We start from the raw sequence: 19,539 nt of genomic DNA on the forward strand, positions 1-19,539 counted from the left end.
CCTTGTGATATTGAAACCCTAGGCTTGTGATATTCCAATGCACCTCATGTCTCTTGAACATTAAATTGTTCACTGAAATTATCTTGTGATATTGAAACCCTAGGCTTGTGATATTCCAATGCACCTCATGTCTCTTGAACATTAAATTGTTCACTGAAATTATCTTGTGATATTGAAACCCTAGGCTTGTGATATTCCAATGCACCTCATGTCTATTGAACATTAAATTGGTCATTGTTTTTACATTTCTGACTTGTGTCCCCACAACATTAAATTATTCACTGTTTTTACATCTCTAAGCTATGATAGCTCTAAAGGTGTTTTATTTTTAACGAAAGTAATCATCATGAAATGCACAAACACATAGAGTAACTCCTTTGTGAGTTAAAATACGATCTTTGTATCTTTATCATTATTCAATCACTATGAATGCATAATTTGTGACTCTCACAATCACAAGCATAATGTGTGGTCCATTTCTCAACATTTTTTCTCTGCTTAATCTTATATTTATCTTAAAAGGATGTCAACATTTTTTCTCTGCTTAATTATATTTATCTTAAAAGGATGTCAACATTTTTTCTCTGCTTAATCTTATATTTATCCTAAAAGGATGAAGACATTGAAATTAAAGTAAGAAAAACTAAGAGGGACCAACAACAACCAAAAAGAAAGATAAATTAAGGAGACATGCCACAATAAGAATTTTACTCACCTTCCAGTGGAGGTGGAGGAAGATCCGACCAATGGAAGATAAATTAAGGAGACATGCCACAATAAGAATTTTACTCACCTTCCAGTTGAGGTGGAGGAAGATCCGACCAATGGTTCATGAATTTTTATGCTTTTTTCTAATAGGTTCTCGATTTTTTATGCCATTTTTTCTAATGCATGCTTCTTGCTTCCATGGTGGGGATGCCTCTAATTTAATTAGAAGAGCTTTTTTCATAGTATGGATCTCTCTATATAGATTATAGATTATCGATATATACATGCATAATAGCCCACAAATCAGAGTCGTCTACTAGAACGATATCAATTTATGAATATGGATTCCTTTGGCTCCCATTCATAAAGCCGACCGTCTTCCAATAAGTTATCCTATGTTGCCACATCTCCGCATGATTCCTATGACTCGTGGTCCATCCATTTTTTTTTTTGAAAACTATGTAGAGCTTCCCAAATTTTCTTGGAACTTTGGAATAGATAATTTGATGGATGTTCCAATGGACACGCCTTTGGTTCTGCAGTCACCTTCCGTAGTCCACTACATTACCAACCAATAACATCTCCGCATGATTCCTATGACTCGTGGTCCATCCATTTTTTTTTGAAAATCTATGTAGAGCTTCCCAAATTTTCTTGGAACTTTGGAATAGATAATTTGATGGATGTTCCAATGGACACACCTTTGGTTTTGCAGTCACCTTCCATAGTCCACTACATTACCAACCATGAGTGACATATCATTGAGCCTAACCTCACTACTGTTAAGTAGAGTCCTTTGGCCATAAATGCAGTAAATATATGTGCTATGGACATGCTTATGTGTACTATTGACATGCCCTTTGGACAATAACTTTTCCTCTACTGATGCTCCTAGTCCAAGTGGAACTTAGGCCAGATGGGGTAACTGGTGTTGTAATTGATTCTTTTAAATCACCATCCCAATTGTTAATTACACCTAACTTCCTATTTAACTCACCTTACCCCAATTCAACTAATGCCATCCTTTGGTGGTGTAATTGATTCTTTTAAGTCACTCTCTCAGTGGTCAATTACACCTTATTGCATATACAACTCTCCTTACCCGAATTCAACTAATGCCATCCTTTGGTGGTGTAATTGGTTCTTTTAAATCACTCTCTTAGTTTTCAATTACACCTTACTGCATATTTAACTTACCTTACTCCAATTCAACTAATGCTATCCTTGAGAGTGACTTTTATGTATCCTCTATCTCATCATTCTTAGCATTCCTTTACCTATTGGACCTAGTCATTTCTGAAACAACATGATTGTGTTGTTTTGTAAGTGGCAGTGATAGTGGGCCACTAGATCAAAAAATCCACAAATTCCACACTTATAAAGCTTGTAATTCATGTAAGATAGTTCATAATCAAACAAATTAATATAATAAGTTCACAAATAGATTGACAATTGCTAGCATCATAGTCTTCACTTGCATATAGATCTCAGACAACTACTCCATTAGGTTCATCTGTTGATTAATTGGATTAGGTTCATCTATTGACTAATTTGATTAATCTTAGTGAGACACCTTTTGGTCTTCTTCACTTGCATAAAGATCTCAAACAACTACTCCATTAGGTTCATCTGTTGACTAATTGGATTAGGTTCATCTATTGACTAATTGGATTAATCTTAGTGAGACACCTTTGAGCTAGGTTGTGATCCAGGTGTTGACACTTTGATTGTAGGTAGGTAGGAGATCTTTCAATGTGTGGGGTTCTCCTTTAGTGATCGCTGAGAATGTGGAGATTGTTGATCTAGTGGCTAGTGCAATTCCTTATTGTCGATTTGTGGATTTAGCTAGGCTTCAACAACTTGTACTCGAAAATTTATCAATCATTTAGCTAGGTGCAAGAACTAATAGTTCTCCTTTTTATGTTTTATCTTCTCAGCAATAACAATTCCACTTTTGTGTTTTATCTTCTCAGCAATAACAATTCCACTTTTGTTGTGTCCTCTACAATTGTATCCTTTCCATAGATATCTGTATCACTGTTTAAACAATAGGCATTTTTTCTCAATTGAATTACTGAATCTGAGTTCCAATAGTATTCAACCCAAACATGCTGACTGAGTTACTAAATATGATATTCCCGAGTCTGACAAAGTTTCGGCATAAACCAGATTTGTCTGAATGCACATGAACATATGAAAATATTCGTGGTACAAAGAAAGGTTAGATATATGTATCAATATTTAAACAATAGCCATCAACTGAAAGATTCTTGCTTTCCATAGATATCCATATCAATGTTTAAACAATAGTTATCAACCTTTCCATAGATATTTGTATCACTGTTTAAACAATAGGCATTTTTTCTCAATTGAATTACTTGAATGAGAAAAATTGAATTACTTGAATCTGAGCTCCAATAGTATTCAACCCAAAAATGCTGTCTGAGTTAATAAATATAATATTCCCGAGTCTGACGAAGTTTCGGCATAAACCAGATTTGTCTGAATGCACATGAACATATGAAAATATTCGTGGTACAAAGAAAGGTTAGATATATGTATCAATATTTAAACAATAGCCATCAACTGAAAGATTCTTGCTTTCCATAGATATCCGTATCAATGTTTAAACAATAGTTATCAACCTTTGCATAGATATCTGTATCACTGTTCAAACAATGGGCATTTTTTCTCAATTGAATTACTTGAATCTGAGCTCCAACAGTATTCAACCCAAAAATGCTGACCGAGTTAATAAATATAATATTCCCGACTCTGACAAAGTTTCGGCATAAACCAGATTTGTCTGAATGCACATGAACATATGAAAATACTCGTGGTACAAAGAAAGGTTAGGTTTCAAATATAGACACTGAGAAACCCTCGAAAAGAATATTCATGAATTGCACTCAAATGACACACTTTCAATTTTTACACGACTTAGAAAAATATAGTGACCAGGATTGCACAGTTGCCTAATCTCATCTATAGTACTGAACAATATCTGGTGAAAATTACATTCCTCATAGAATGCCTCGAAAACAAGTGAAGCATTTCACTCACAATACTCTACCATTATTCATGGTATTCTTGTAAATAAAGAGTCGGTAGACACTTGTTCTTATGTTCCCATTGAACTACCTTAACGATGGTTCCGAACCTTGGTGACTTGATGTTGGATTTGATCCGACAGTTCCATTATCTGGGGCAGGTCCAACACCCCATTTCTCAATTGAATTACTTGAATCTGAGCTCCAATAGTATTCAACCCAAAAATGCTGACTGGGTTAATAAATACAATATTCCCGAGTCTGACAAACTTTCGGCATCAAAATTTGTCTGAATGCCCATGAACATATGAAAATACTCTTGGTACAAGGAAAATGGAAACTGAAGAACCCTAGGAAAGAATATTCATGAATTACGCTCCAATGGCAGACTTTCAATTTTTATACGACTTAGAAAAATATAGTGACCAGGATTGCACAGTTGCTTGATCTCATCTATAGTACTGAACAATATCTGGTGAAAATTACAATCCTGGTAGAATGCCTCCAAAACTTCCATTATCTGGGGGAGGTCCAACACCCCATTTCTCAATTGAATTACTTGAATCTGAGCTCCAATAGTATTCAACCCAAAAATGCTGACTGGGTTAATAAATATAATATTCCCGAGTCTAACAAAGTTTCGTCACCAGAATTTGTCTGAATGCCCATGAACATATGAAAATACTCGTGGTACAAAGAAATGGAAACTGAGGAACCCTCGGAAAGAATATTCATGAATTACGCTCCAATGGCAGACTTTCAATTTTTATACGACTTAGAAAAATATAGTGACCAGGATTGCACAGTTGCTTGATCTCATCTATGGTGCTGAACAATATCTGGTGAAAATTACAATCCTGGTAGAATGCCTCGAAAACTGGAACACAAGCGAAGCATTTCACTTACAATACGCTACCATTATTCATGGTATTCTTGTAAATAAAGAGTCGGTAGACACTTGTTCTTATGTTCCCATTGAACTACCTTGACGATGGTTCCGAACCTTGGTGACTTGATGTTGGATTTGATCCGAGAGTTCCATTATCTGTGGGAGATCCAACACCCCATTTCCCTTCTTACTCCGAAGGCTCAATAACATGAACTCCATCTGTCATTCCAAGAGCAAATTGATTCGGTTCGGATGGATGTGATGCAATGACCAGGGGATAGGGATTACTGCTGCATAAATAACCCAAACAATAAATTAAATTGTAATATGAACAATAAATTAAATGACAGTATGCGCTTGTCAAAAGCCAAATCTTAAAAATAGATGTATCAACCATGACAGAATGAAAGAGCTCATTTACCTGTTCATTCCCGTTGGTAAATATGCACCTAAATATGCAGAAGGTGCAGTGCGACAGTGAGACATCGAGCTTTGTGCATCAAACACTCCAATTGCACCATCACAGAAGCTCGCATAAATTAGGGCGTTGTTACATGAGTGTATAGCACTTGGCACTTGAAAAAGGAGTAGATAGGGAATCATGAGGAGACTACTGCGATGCAACCATGTAACAAGGTCATCCAATCAGATACATAAGGTAGGTGACATTATATGACTGTCTATGTTTGAATTCAAGACTGCTTACAAGTACTTCATGAGGAGACTACTGCAATGCAACCATGTAACAAAGTCATCCAATCAGATACAGAAGGTAGGTGACATTATATGACTGTCTATGTTTGAATTCAAGACTGCTTACAAGTACTTACATAGCGCAAGCGTTCCAACTTGGAAGCATTATATACAGTGAGCTGGTTCTCATGCACAACAAACAAGTGAATTTAATTATTATGAAACTGTACTTTGTATCCTCGACTGGTGGTGATGATCTTCCTGGCTGTACTGGTAGAATTTTTAACTTCCGCTTGTCTCACCCATCTATGCCCCAAGGACGTAACTGCCAAAAGACGTGGTTGTGAGTACATGAACATTTCTACTCGGTAAATTTATGTATTTTTTAAAGTGAACATCATGGAATCACTAATTAGCATGCCATGAAATCAGTGATCTAGATAAATTGGGAGCCTTTGAATTCTTAGCCTATAGTGAGGAACGTTAGGCAAGAGCCTTCTAGAGTGATCCTAAACTGAACACCATTTCTCCCATAATTTGAAAGTTGAAGGTGAGATTAGAGAATAAACCCTTAATTAGCTTGCCATGAAACCAGTGATTTCGATAAATTGGGAGCCTTTGAATTCTTAGGCTATAATGAGGAGCATTAGGCAAGAACCTTCTACAGTGATGATCCTGAACTGAACACCACTACCCACAATTACCCACATAATTTGAAAGAGGAAGGTGAAGACCAGAATAAACCCCTAACCAGACCAATGTAACAATAAATTATATATATATATATATATATATACAATCGGAATCATTAAAATGAAACTAGTCTTTAGGTAAAAGGCTCTGTTACCTTAAATGCCATCATATTGAATAAGGAGACCTTGCCACCAGTTCACCAGAAGCAGACATCATATAAAAATCATTCTTAGACAAAGCTATACAAGCAGCGGCTTCTTCTAAATTTGTGTCAACAATGTCATTATTCATAATAATCCCACTAACTGGCTGCCACATCTGTGGTGGAATCATTACTGAATAAAAAAACAACTGCAAATTATATATCCAAAAGTATAACAAACAAATAAATAAAACAAGCTAAAATAAAAAAGAAGCAAATAACAACTACTAAAGAACCCCACCTTTCCAGGATTCGGTCACTCCGCGAGAGCATTGGATGGTAGTACTAAAACAGAAACACCGGAATTGGTGTATATCACTCTTACTACCTGCAAAAAATAGCGCATCACTTGTTTGGATCGATCAATATCGACAGAATTTAGTGTTTTCTGTAATAGAAGGATGATTGCATACCTCACTCGCATGCAACCTGAGAGTACTACACTGACCCGAATCATTGATTCAGTCAATTTCCAGTTCTTGCTCGTCTGTAACCTCATCTAGAAGCCTTGGTTTAACCTTTGGGGTCAGACTGCTATCTATACTACTGTGCACACATGTCTCGAGTGTCAGATATTGTTTTAAAGGGGGAAAAAACAAAATCCTATGCTATAGGGAAACTTGAAAGCAACAATATCTGGACTCTCGAGTGAAAGTTTAGAAAATGATAAGACAAACTAAATTGAATATCGCTGGACAAATATGCTAGATTCTAAAGAATTATACTTGAAAGCAACAATATCTGGACTTTGGAGTGAAAGTTTAGAAAATGATAAGACAAACTAAATTGAATATGGCTGGACAAATATGCTAGATTCTAAAGAAATAATTCTAGGGGAAAGCACTTACAAAATTGGTCATTGACAATGCAGGTGGAAGTCTCCCTGAACGTTCTATACCGTTGGGAAGGGAACCAGGAGCATTGACGGCGGGAGGCATGACATTCACAATTGAAGTCTGAATAGTAAAATGATTAGTTAGAATTTAAACTTTACTATTAATTAGCAGTGCATGTACACAGTAAATGTGCATGGAAGAAGCAATTTACCTTTGTTGGCATTGTCTCTGGTGCCACCCTCGTTCCCTCCAAGGATCACTCTCCAACATGCAAATTAAGCGAAATCCCTCTGCATTGGCTAAGATCTTTGTGCCATTGTCATTTGTTGCGACTTACTGAAACCTGAAACGAAGGTGATTGGCTAAGATCTTTGTGCCATTGTCATTTGTTGTGACTTACTGAAACGAAGGTGAGGACTAGCCTGCAGCTTTTTGGAAATAATACAAAGATTAGATCAAGACAACTTAAAATAATGCGTTGAAACTTTTTTGGTCAAAACCATTATCTTTCAAACTATAAAAATAAACCATCCTCATCTTAAAAAATAACTTCTTACCAAACTACCCTCAACATCAATTGTTGCCAGGATATTGGTGTTATCCATGTCCCAGAACTTTATTTGAAATTCGTCACCAGCTGCCAAGAACCTATTCCTAGTTGCATCAAATTGCACAACACTTGAGGAACGCTTCCTAAAACCACAATATGTCTGCTTGATTGTTCCCTCACTTTCATTCCACTCAACCAGGTATGAATCACCATCTTTACATGCTCCACAAGAGAAGCGCTTAATAAAACACAGATGATTATATACTTCAGAAAAGGCATAGTCTTGAAAGAGCAAACATAGAAAATTGGAGAAAGTAACATTCATGTGGAAAGGGCACAGTCTTGACAGAGCAAATATAGAAAATTGGAGCAAGTAACACTCAAATCCACATGAAGACACTTTACAAACTAAACATCATTCCAAGTTGACATTTTACCTTCTTCCATCAGCGCTATAAGTCATTGTAGTGCACCATACGTCATTGTAGTGCACCAGAGGCCCTGCAAGATCATACAACCAGGCTTTGATCTTTCCATCAATCGATATAGAAAATTGGAGAAAGTAACATTCATGTGGAAAGGGCATAGTCTTGACAGATCAAATATAGAAAATTGGATAAAGTAACACTCAAATCCACATGAAGACACTTTACAAACTAAACATCATTCCAAGTTGACATTTTACCTTGTTCCATCAGCGCTATAAGTCATTGTAGTGCACCAGAGGCTACAAGTCATTGTAGTGCACCAGAGGCCCTGCAAGATCATACAACCAGGCTTTGATCTTTCCATCAATCGATATAGAAAAAATACAATGCATATTAACAAAGAATCATAATCCGTCTATCTTTAGTGCAATAAAGTATTTTTCACATGGCCAAAAATTCATAGGAAGCCAAACATCAAACAAAAATAGAATATGCAAACTCGAAAACAACAAGAATTTAATATTACTCAACTGCAATGCACATAAATTGTTCAGGGCTCAAGGAAGAAGTACCTGAATATTTTCTTACTAGTGAGGACAAAAAGAATATACAAGTCCTTCAGGACCTTCAAATGTGTATTGTTTTCGACCAATTACTGTATCCCACATCTACAAGCACAAACAATTTTCTTTTTCTTTTTCATTTTTTAAATTTTCATATACAAGTAAATGACAACTATTATCCACATCTACAAGCACAAACAATTTTTTTTTTCTTTTTTTTTTTTAATTTTCATATACAAGTAAACGACAACTACAATTTTATTTTATCCTTTTTTTTTTAATGTTCATGTAAAAGTAAATGACAACTATTAGAATGAGTATGGACACATGATAAAGCAGATTACCTTGATGATCCTATCATCCCCACATGCAATTATGTGGGGATTTGGGAGGTAGGGATGATGGGCATTCAATGCTACATGATCAAACTTAATTGCTTTCTTAGGGCATCTGAGCACTCATAACAAGACACAAGAAATAAATTGACCTTGTTAATTTTCTTCGATCATATATTCCTTAGGGTATCTAAGCACTCATAACAAGACACAAGAAATAAATTGACCAGTTTGGACGATCATGGCCAACTTGAAGGATGATGGCCTTCATCCAAGATGTTTTCCATGTATCGCACTCAACGAAATATCTTCAAGCATCTTTAACTTTGATAAGGGGATGACCCTATATCAACATGTATTTGCTAATCTTACCTTTAGCTCTTTTCTCTTTCCTTTTTATCTTGCTAGTCTATATTAGAAAATTCTTTTGATTTTACATGAATAAAGGGCTGCGTCCCACCAACAATCTATTAAAATTGACAACTAGGGCCAAATTCCACTTTGGATAACTCATTTGGAGATAATGATTCCAAATTTCCTTTGATGTTACATGAATAAAGGGTTGCGTCCCACCAACAATCTATTAAAATTGACAACTAGGGCCAAATTCCACTTTAGATAGCTCATTTGGAGATAATGATTGCATTGAATTCCTCTAGGCATCTGAGCACTCATAACAAGACACAAGAAATAAATTGACCAGTTTGGACGATCATGGTCACTGTGAAAGATGATGGCCTTCATACAGGATGTTTTCCATGTATCACACTAAACGAAAGATAGATGATGGCCTTCATCCAAGATGTTTTCCATGTATCACACTCAACGAAATATTTACAAGCATCTTTAACTTTGATAAGGGATGACTTTATATCAACATGTATTTGCTAATCTTACTTTTAGCTCTTTTCTCTTTCCTTTCTATCTTGCTAGTTTATATTACAAATTTTCCTTTGATTTTACATGAATAAAGGGCCGCGTCCCACCAACAAACTGTTAAAAATGGCAACTAGCGCCAAATTCTACTTTGCACAACTCATTTGGAGATAATGATTGTATTGAATTCCTCTTTTTGAGAGGACAAAAATTGACCTAAAGATCATCAAATTTGGACAAGGGAAAATGTATTTTCAAATTGTAAGCCCACATGTGCATATTTGATCAGGTCAGCTATAAATACAAGTGACCTCAACCTCATTTGAACATTATCATGAGATATTCTTCTATTCTCTTTCTTGTTTTTGGTTCGGAAAGATTTGAGGCAGATCTACAGAGGAATGGGTTTGCACAAAAGTGAAATTGCAGGGTCCGGAGCTGGCATCATTGTTTTAGGGTTTTGGGCCTCAGTCGCAGGCATGTCACAAAGAGATCTCAGTTGCAGTCACTCGCTGGCCGACTCATCTGTGTGACTGAAGCATTTTAGTTGCTTGCACAACATGTCCTCCATGCGACCGAAAGTTAGTGTTTGGTTTTTCAGTTATCTGAAGTTTTCGCTCGTTGACTGCAGTGTTCGGCAATTGATCGCAGAGAATGAAAATTCATTATAGGCTTCTGAATTCGGGTTTTGAGTATGAGCATGGTTAGGTTCATCTCATGGATATTGTTTAGTTGATTTTTGTTGGATAAGCTGAGGGCTTTGCACCCAAAGTTGTGGGTGTGAATCCATGAAGAGATTTGATGACTTGGCACTTGGACATGATAGAGCACCCTTAAAGGGGCAATGGGTTGCTTCAAGCACACAAAGAGCCTTTGTCACTGTGGAAAAATAATGTTTATATGTTTGGGTGGCTGAATTGTTTTAAAGATCAAGTCGGCCTTTGTTAAAGAGTCCCTTCTTGAAGGGATAAATGTCACCCTAAGAGAAAGATATAAATATGTGAGAGGAGAGACCTCATTCCACACATCCAAGGAGCAAAACATCAAAGAATATACCTCTAAAATAGCTGCAGATTAGGAGTTCAAGTGAAGTGGAGAAGGAGCATTTTTGTGTCTTCTTGAGACTGTTTTCAGGATGATATTAATAGGCAACAGGCCGAGGACTAAGAGGGTAATTTTGGGCAAATTTTGTGCACGTTTGAGGAGGTTTTTCTCTATATTTCATGCTGCAAGTTCTTTGGATTGATTGCAAGTGAACGACAAATCTTTTGGGGAGGGCAAAGAGACCTAGTAGGATGCCTAACCTAGGCCACAATGACAACAGGGGACAACGTAGTTAGAAGAGCCCTGAAGTGAGGGAAAACACAAGTTTTGTATCGGAATTTAGGGTTGACGTCTGCCCTCACTAGAGCTCAAAAATTGCACTGAAACAAAGGTCAAGGGAGCAGGGGGAGGTTGCAGAAAAAGGTATGTTTGTCCTTTTGTTTTGATGTTGTTTTTTAGTGGATGGTTGTCCTAGTTTGGACAAAGTTTGAGGGGCATCTAAAGGACAGTGTGGAGGGTAGAAGAAGGTGTCCTTGCAGCCCTAGATCAATTTGACAAGGAATTTGGCTACTATAAGAAAGACAAACTTTGAGAAGCCTAAGGGTTTGTTTCTCGGAGAAATAAGGGTAGCCAAGTAGGCTTATGAATCATCCTAAGTTAATCTTCGGAAAAGGACTATAGACAATCATAGTGGGCAACCCTCCATGCCCTAAGATTGTCTACATTGGAGCAACACAAGAAGGCAATAGTGGGAAGAAGTCCCAATGAGCTGAGGAGCAACAATGGGTAATCTCGGAGTTATTCACAAACAAATTTGTGAACAACTCACAAGAAGACCCTATGTGTTGATTCATTGATGGACTAATGATCAACTAGAGGGCAATTGGTGGACGTGTTCAGAGACCTAAACAAGCGGGATTCATTGATAGAGGCAGATTGGTGTTGTAGTTTGGGAGCCAAAGGACCGACATATGTGTTCAGGACACATGGATTGAAAGGGTTGTGGAGCACTAGATCATGTTGGAATTTCTAAGTCTAACTGTTAGAAATCCTTCATGTACTTTTTGATTTATTTCTTCCTACTTGTTTCATTAATTAACAAGTTATTTACCATGTAAATACTGAAAATAAATACAAGTACAATCTCAACACATACAGATCATCAACTGAAGGAAAAACAAGCACACATGTGACACTGTTATTTTTGGACTAATGTCCCCAGAAAAACCTAATGCGGGAAAACCAGTGCAGCGATCTGAGGGTTTTATTATTAAGCAGTTTCAAAATACAATCTGGGTGCCAAACATGGCTCACCCAACAGAGAATGCCCTCGGCAGTAGTACCTCTCAGTGGGAGACAAATATCAGCCCTAATCTGCTCCACGAAATCTCCCAGCATCAGCCTCTCTGGCCTAACGTCAGCGTCTGTGGCCTCTGCGTCTCCCACGCTGGCCCTCCTCAGGCTTTGCACAGCTCCTGGCTGCCTCTGCATGGCCTCTGGTTGCTTCTGCGTGGCCTCTAGCTGGCTCTGCATACCCCCTCTCCCGGCTTCTACGCTGATGCTACCAGTACTATCTCTGCCTCTTTGCTATTGCATTCACTACCCCTCAACTGCAACTCTTTCGATTTCCTCAGCAAACCCTGCCCCAAAAAATCAAATTCTTGATCAACTCGGTGTGTCCTCCAACTGACCCTCAAGTCTCTTCTTATACTTTTCTCGTTGGCAATTCAACGACCGAGATTAAGTCCCTAATCAACGACTAAGATTAGATCTGGCTTGATCCATGACTTTTGGACCATTCTAACTCAGTTTTATATTAATTCCCATTAATATTTTGTTTTCCCTAAGTCTAAACTTAGGGATTCCATTAAAAATATTAATTATTTTAATATCTCCCAAATTGATTAGATTCTGCCCAAACCATTTCTGGGTCATGGAGATCTCATTTGCTTTAGCCTCGCCACCAATTTTCAAGGCTAGAGCACATCTGATGCTACCCCAAATCAACACTCCCTCTTAGCGAGGACTGTGCTCTAGTAATACTCCTCACTAAGCATCACCCTGATCATCTGGCATCGGTCCCTGCGCTGATGCTAGCCCTGCTGCCCAACATTCTCTACACTGCTACATCATGTACTGCTACCCAGGGCCCTGCTACTGCACTGCTGCATATGTACGACAACTCCCTCTGCATCTGTGCTGCTGCCCATGGCCCTACCACTACCACTATTGCATCTACCCTTCAACCCCTCTCATCATGCTGCATCATGCTGCCCATAACACTGCCACTGTTAACTGCTGCATTGCAACTTAGTTACTGAGAAGTAAGTAACTGATCTCCCAACTCTAACATCTCCGTCAGGCTAGAAATACTCTGATGTTGAAGCTCCCTCTGTCACTGACAAGTGCTCCCTCTCTGACCTCTGTGCCACTGCAACAACTCTGTGCATCTCGCACTGTTGCCTCATGTTGTCTTGAGACACCTGCACTATAGCTCCCTCTGTTGCTCCATCTGCATCCGTCTCTACCAACATCCACCAATCCTGCTACTCCTCTTCGGGCTCCCCTAGCAAGGTATTATCCAAGAGGTTGTGTACCTCGAGGGTCCTGCCCCTCATCGCCTGTAGTCTGTCTGACTATAGCTCGATGTCTCCCCACTTCCTTTCAAGTGGCGCATGAGCACTCATGGCACAGTCATCATCTGTCTCCACTTCTTTTTCCGCTACCCAGTTCCCCACAGTGCTTCCTGCCTTGGGTAGCCTTTTGATCTCTTCTTGACGAAGAGCCGCCCACAGTTCCACCCAATTTGGAAGGGTCGACTTGCCCAATATGCTCTGGACAAATACCTCCCAATCCTTTAAGACTGCATTCAATTTGGTCCTCACCATCATCTCCTCATCCGGCGTGGCCCCCATGGAAGTCAGTTGATCCCGGATCTCCTTCAATTGACCAAGGAAGGTGTCAATCTATTCTCCCTTCTGCATCTGGTATGACCGCAACTGATTTTCTAGTAGCATCTTCCTCTGCATGGAATACAATTTCGTCAGGGCCTCCCACATCGCATTTGTCGTGTCCTTTTCGGCAATATGTGGTACTACATGTTCCTTGACCTCGTCGAGGATTGATGCTCTTGGCCCTCGCCATTGCTTCCTCGTACTTTTCGTTCTTAGCCGGGTCAACTGGGATCGCTATCGTGTTCAAGGTGAAGTGCTTGAGACAATTCCTGTCTAGAACGAACAAGATCCTGGCCTTTCAAACTACGAAGTTTGAGGCTATGTCTAGTCTGTCCTCATCTCTTACCCCATTCGCTGCCATTTCGCTGCTCCTCTTTTAACTCCTCTGAGTCTCTCTACTTCCCTCCTGGAAGTTCTCGATGTCACTCCCTTTGAGCCTCGATTTCCCTCTTGGAAACCCCTTTGTCAATGTCGAGATGCCCCTACTTTGATCATTAGTGCAGTTGCACCACTGATCCGGATTTCTTGGCTAGAAATCCTCGACAGCGACTCCCTCCTCCTTGGTCTTGCCCTGTTAGGTACTGTTCTCACCACAGTACCCACTAGCTTCACTCCGCAACTTACCCACATCGTCTTATCCCCTAGCAAACTGAAGGTTAGAGCCTTTAAGCTCTGCGCAATCTCGGCACCATCAAAATCTACACCCCCTGGCCACGGGCGTCAATCCTTACTGAGAAAGATGATCGGGCACTACGTAGGTCAGGTCAGCTCCTTTCTGCCATTGCGTTGATCCTTTTCCCGACTCAAGCTGATGACACAGGCACTGCGTCACCCCTGCCTCGCTGCTTTTCTGCTAGGAACAACTTCTATCACTCAAGACATCTGTTTCTGTTGCTGCTGCTTTGCTCGGCTGATGACCTCAGTTATCCTGTGATCTGCAACCATGCTCCGATACCATGTTGGAATTTCTAAGTCTAACTGTTAAAAATCCTTCCACAACTTTCTGATTTATTTCTTACTACTTGTTCCATTAATTAACAAGTTATTTACCATGTAAATACTAAAAATAAATACAAGTACAGTCTCAACACATACAGATCATCAACTGAAGGAAAAGCAAGCACACAAGTGACACCGTTATTTTTGGACTAATGTCCCCGGAAAACCTAATGCAGGAAAATCGGTGCAGCTATTTGAGGGTTTTATTATTAGGCAATTTCAGAATACAATCTGGGTGCTAGAGATGGCTCACCCAACAAAGAATGCCCTCGACAGTAGCACCTCTCAGTCGAAGACAGATACCAGCCCCAATCTACCCCACGAAATCTCCCAACGTCAGTTTCTAGGGTCTGCGTTAGCCTTTCTGGCCCAGCGTCAGCTCAACATCAGCGTATTTGGCCCAACGTCAACCTCTCGGGGCTCTACGTCAGCCCCTGGCGCCTTTATGTCTCCCACGTAGCCCTCCTCAGGCTCTACGCAGCTCCTCGCTGCCTCTGTGTGGACTCTAGCTACTTCTGCGTGGCCTCTAGCTGGCTTTGCGTCAACCCTCTCTTGGCTTCTGCACTGATCGCTGATGCTCTCCCGGCTTCTGCGCTGATGCTCCCGGTACTATCTCTGCCTCTCTGCTACTGCATTCACTGCCCCTCAGCTGCAACTCTGATCACTCCTTTGATTTCCTTAGCAAGCGATGCCCCAGAAAATCGAATTCTTGATCAACTCGGTGTGTCCTCCAACTGACCCTCAAGCCTCTTCTTATGCTTTTCTCGTTGACAATTCAACGGCTAAGATAAAATCTGACTTGATACATGACTTTTGGACCATTTTAACTCAGTTTTATATTAATTCACATTAATATTTTATTTTCCATAAGTTTAGACTTAGGGGCTCCATTAAAAATATTAATTATTTTAATATCTCTCAAACTTGTTAGATACTACCCAACCATTTATGGGTCTTGGAGATCTCATGTGCTTTAGCCTCTCCACCAATTTTCAAGGCTAGATCACATATGATGCTACCCCAAATCAACACATCAACAAGTAGGTCAAGTGTTGTCTTGTTCAGGGTAGATTGGTTGAAGCATTGACACTGAACCCTAGTTTGTATTTCTAGTATTAGTGATTGTATGAGGGCCATGATCCCTGGTACCAGAGCTCTAAACAATGTACTACAGTTTGTTAATATAACGAAGTTTTGTTAATATAACGAAGTTGGGTTGTTGAAAAATGATAAGTTGTCTATTTATGTACATGTTGATTTTTTGTTGTATTTATTCCATTGTGCAAAGTAGTTTGTTGTGGCGTTGAGTTGGTTGTGTCATAGATTCTTAGACCCTAACCTACATTCTCTAGTGACGTGGAAAAACAACATCCTCATCTCTAGTGCACATTGTGTAGGGGTGTGTGCGTGTGATGTGGAGCAAGAAAGCACATAAATTTAAACATTCCATTTGATGTATATGTCAAACCACTAACTGAGTGGTACTACCCGAGAACCATGCTAGAAGGAAAAAACTTCAAGTAAACAAATAATAATAACACTATTTTGTTGGAAACCAACATGACTCACCCATCCTTTGCGTGGCATCTACATTGCCTATCTTCTCAACTCGACCCTCCGAGACACTACAATTGTACTCACTCAATTCACAAAGTAATATTCTATATGAGATCATGAATAAAGCACGAGTTTAAATAAAAAAATATACAAAGCAATGTATTAAACATACAAATACCTAGCCTACTACCTGAGAACCATGCTAGAAGGAAAAAACTTAAAGTAAACAAATAATAATAATAACACTATTTTGTTGGAAACCAACATGACTCACCCATCCTTTGGGCATCTACATTGCCTATTTTCTCAACTCGACCCTTCAAAAAACTACAATTGTAGTCACTCACTGCGCAAAGTAATATTATATATGAGATCATGAATAAAGCACAAGTTCAAATAACAAATATACAAAGCAATGTATTAAACATACACATACCTACCATATACAAAGTGATGTATTAAACATACACATACCTACCCTCCCTTCCCTTGGCTAATATTTTAGCAACAAATAGAATAAATCACTTACAATTTGTAGAATGTCTCACACATCCTCTGCCGAAATTGTAGAATGTCTAATGCATCTTCACCACTTCACCTTTGTAGATTGTACAATTGTAGCTCTTCACTATATAAAGAAGATCAATGTAGTTGATTATGACAACATAGATAAAGCATATGATAAATTAAATAGCAAAAAAATGGAGCCACAAATTAGCAAAATATACTTTTAAGTGAAACACATTAGGTGTGTTGACTCACCCTCATTTATGAACAATAACCTCCATCTTTTTGTTTGCTTCATTTGTTTCCTTTTCCCACCAAAACCAATGAAACCGAGACCAAATTACAAAGAATGTGAAAAAAAAAACGAGTACAACAAACCCAATAAATGAAACCAAGACAAAACTACAAAAAAAGAGGAAAAAAAAGGCGAAACAAGAAAAACGATTACAACACAAAGCATGGCCATGCTCAAACTCAACAAAAAAAAACATGAACAAAGAAAAAAATGCAAACACCCGTTTCTGCACATGATCTCTCCTGCAATGTACCGTCCTCTCCTGGAAGGAAAAGAAGTAAACTAAATAAGGTTAAAATACACATAGTTAGTAATGGTACACATATTTCAAAACCAATAATTATTCATACTAGGAAACATACCTCCCCTAGAGTTTGTTTTATAACAATGAACGATCTCTTTTGTATTCCACTTGCTTGTGCTCATCAAAACAAGTCATCTCGAAGGAAAATAAGTAAATTGAATAAGGTTAAAATACACATAGTTAGTAATGGTACACATATTTCAGAACTAATAATTATTCATAATAAGAAACATTCCTCCCCTAGAGTTTGTTTTATAACAATGAACGGTCTCTTTTTATTCCACTTGCTCGTTTTCATCAAAACAAGTCATCTATAGAAGATACAAAATAAGCTATTAGAATTGTTATATAAATTAAACTAGAGATTAGAATGAAATTATTGATCATAATAAGAAACACACCTTTCTTTCAATTTGTTATATAAAAAGAGAGCCATTTTGTATTTCACGTGCTCACTGGACAAATATTCTGCAATAAACACATAAAAAAAATATTAAATTTCTAATAAAAGTTAAACTAGAGAGTTTGAGGCATGAACTTGTCATGCAACTTAGTTTGAGTCCAATTGTATTCCATGACATATGGAAAAAAATATAAACTATCACAAAAAATATAAATTTTCTAGACTACATGTACTTGTACTAGGAATAATACAAACAATGCTTTCATAAGAGGTAATTTTTTTGTTTGAAAATGAATCTAAACATATCTAAACAAATTGAACTCCCAAAACCATAGGGTCCACAAGGCAATATTTTTGTTTGTTTGAAAATAACCTAAACATATGTAAACAAATTGAACTCCCAAACCATAGGGTCCACAAGGCAATAGTGTTGTATGTTGGCATGATGGTTGGTTGGTTGAAAGGTCAATATGCTTGCTTGCTCAATTTTACCCACCTCTTCTTGCTTGCTCAACTTCACCCACCTCTTTTATAGGGCATGTACTATGGAGAGCCAAAAAAAAAATACAAATTTAAAAAAACCATGTGATGTATACGTGAAACCACTAATTGAGTAATACAACCCAAGAACCATGCTCGAAGGAGAAATAGTAGTGCAAACAAATAATAAAAATACTATTTTATTGGAAAACTATGACTCACCCATCCTCTATGCTCCATTTGCATTGCTTAAAGTATCTTCTCCACTCGACCATCCCAGACACTACAACGGTAGTCACTCACCGCACAAAGTAATCTTGTATGTGAAATCATGAATAAACCATGATAGAAATTGAATAAAAAATATACATAACGATAAATTAATCATACACATACCTGCTAACTCTTCAGTAATGTTATAGCAGCAACAATTATGAACAATAAGCCTGGAAATGTGAACCCCGTTATAACTTTTCTCTCTATTTCGTATCAAATTTTTCAGAAAATCTCAAACCTCACACCCATTAACAAGATCATACTACCTTGAAGCCATGACAAAAGGATGAATCATTGTGCAAGCAACATATATTACGGTGGATTAAAGCACAATATTATTATGTAGGAAAAAAATATGGCTCACCAATCCTTTGCGATATGTTTGTAGAATCTCCCAGGTATTTTCACCACTTCACCTTCATAGACTATACAACTGTAGTCGCTCACTACACAAAGAAAATAAATATAGTTGAGTATGCGACCACATATAACCATATAATAAATTGAAAAACAAGCAAATAGAGTCACGAATGAAAAAAAGATAATTGTGAGTGAAGTGCGTTGTGTATAGTTAGGGTGATTCACCTTCATTTATCAACGATAACCTCCACCTCATTTCATTCATATTTTCTCCATGCAAACGAAACCAAGACCAAACTACAAGAAATGAGAAAACGACAACACAAAGCATGGTCACTCTCAAACTCGACAAAAGCAAAACATGTAGATAACAAAAAACAAAAAATTGCAAGCATCCCCTTTCATATTATATCTATTGCAATGTCTTCTCCTCCACTGAAAAGAAAAAAAGTGGGGTGATTAAGGTTAAAATATCAACATAGATAGTAATGATAAGCATATTTAAAAACTAATAATTATTTAGAATAAGAAACATAC

The 19,539-nt window shown here is 38.0% G+C and overlaps 1 protein-coding gene and 1 long non-coding RNA gene across 2 annotated transcripts; both read right to left on the reverse strand.

The window, feature by feature from the left end:
- Positions 1-3,150: 3,150 nt before the first annotated feature.
- LOC149143868 (protein TOPLESS-RELATED PROTEIN 2-like) lies at positions 3,151-17,191 on the reverse strand. The gene is made up of 13 exons (XM_089449667.1): positions 17,140-17,191; positions 16,907-17,005; positions 8,307-8,377; positions 8,059-8,122; positions 7,629-7,859; positions 7,283-7,493; positions 7,084-7,191; positions 6,649-6,781; positions 6,477-6,563; positions 6,188-6,368; positions 5,478-5,665; positions 5,069-5,260; positions 3,151-4,937 (listed from the first exon to the last, which is right to left on the reverse strand). Exons 11-13 carry the CDS (start codon positions 5,528-5,530, stop codon positions 4,835-4,837), a joined length of 348 nt encoding a protein of 115 aa, XP_089305793.1. The 5' UTR covers positions 5,531-5,665; positions 6,188-6,368; positions 6,477-6,563; positions 6,649-6,781; positions 7,084-7,191; positions 7,283-7,493; positions 7,629-7,859; positions 8,059-8,122; positions 8,307-8,377; positions 16,907-17,005; positions 17,140-17,191; the 3' UTR covers positions 3,151-4,834.
- Positions 17,192-18,588: 1,397 nt separating this feature from the next.
- Positions 18,589-19,093, reverse strand: LOC149143869 (uncharacterized). The gene is made up of 3 exons (XR_016264744.1): positions 19,007-19,093; positions 18,763-18,812; positions 18,589-18,649 (listed from the first exon to the last, which is right to left on the reverse strand). It is a non-coding gene; the product is annotated as an uncharacterized LOC149143869 (long non-coding RNA).
- Between the last annotated feature and the right edge of the window lie 446 nt (positions 19,094-19,539).

This window comes from Pinus tabuliformis, chromosome X (genome assembly GCF_031772625.1).
Source record: "Pinus tabuliformis cultivar Carrire ecotype Pingquan chromosome X, CPIR1, whole genome shotgun sequence".
NCBI lineage: Eukaryota > Viridiplantae > Streptophyta > Pinopsida > Pinales > Pinaceae > Pinus > Pinus tabuliformis.

Excerpts from the sequence above, each read along its gene's own strand:
- LOC149143868 (XM_089449667.1), bottom strand. The coding sequence starts at position 5,530 with ATGAGAACCAGCTCACTGTATATAATGCTTCCAAGTTGGAACGCTTGC. Across the intron at positions 5,261-5,477 it reads AGTTGGAACGCTTGCGCTAT|TAGTCTCCTCATGATTCCCT; the intron begins GTAAGTACTTGT and ends GTTGCATCGCAG. Across the intron at positions 4,938-5,068 it reads TTACCAACGGGAATGAACAG|CAGTAATCCCTATCCCCTGG; the intron begins GTAAATGAGCTC and ends TTATTTATGCAG.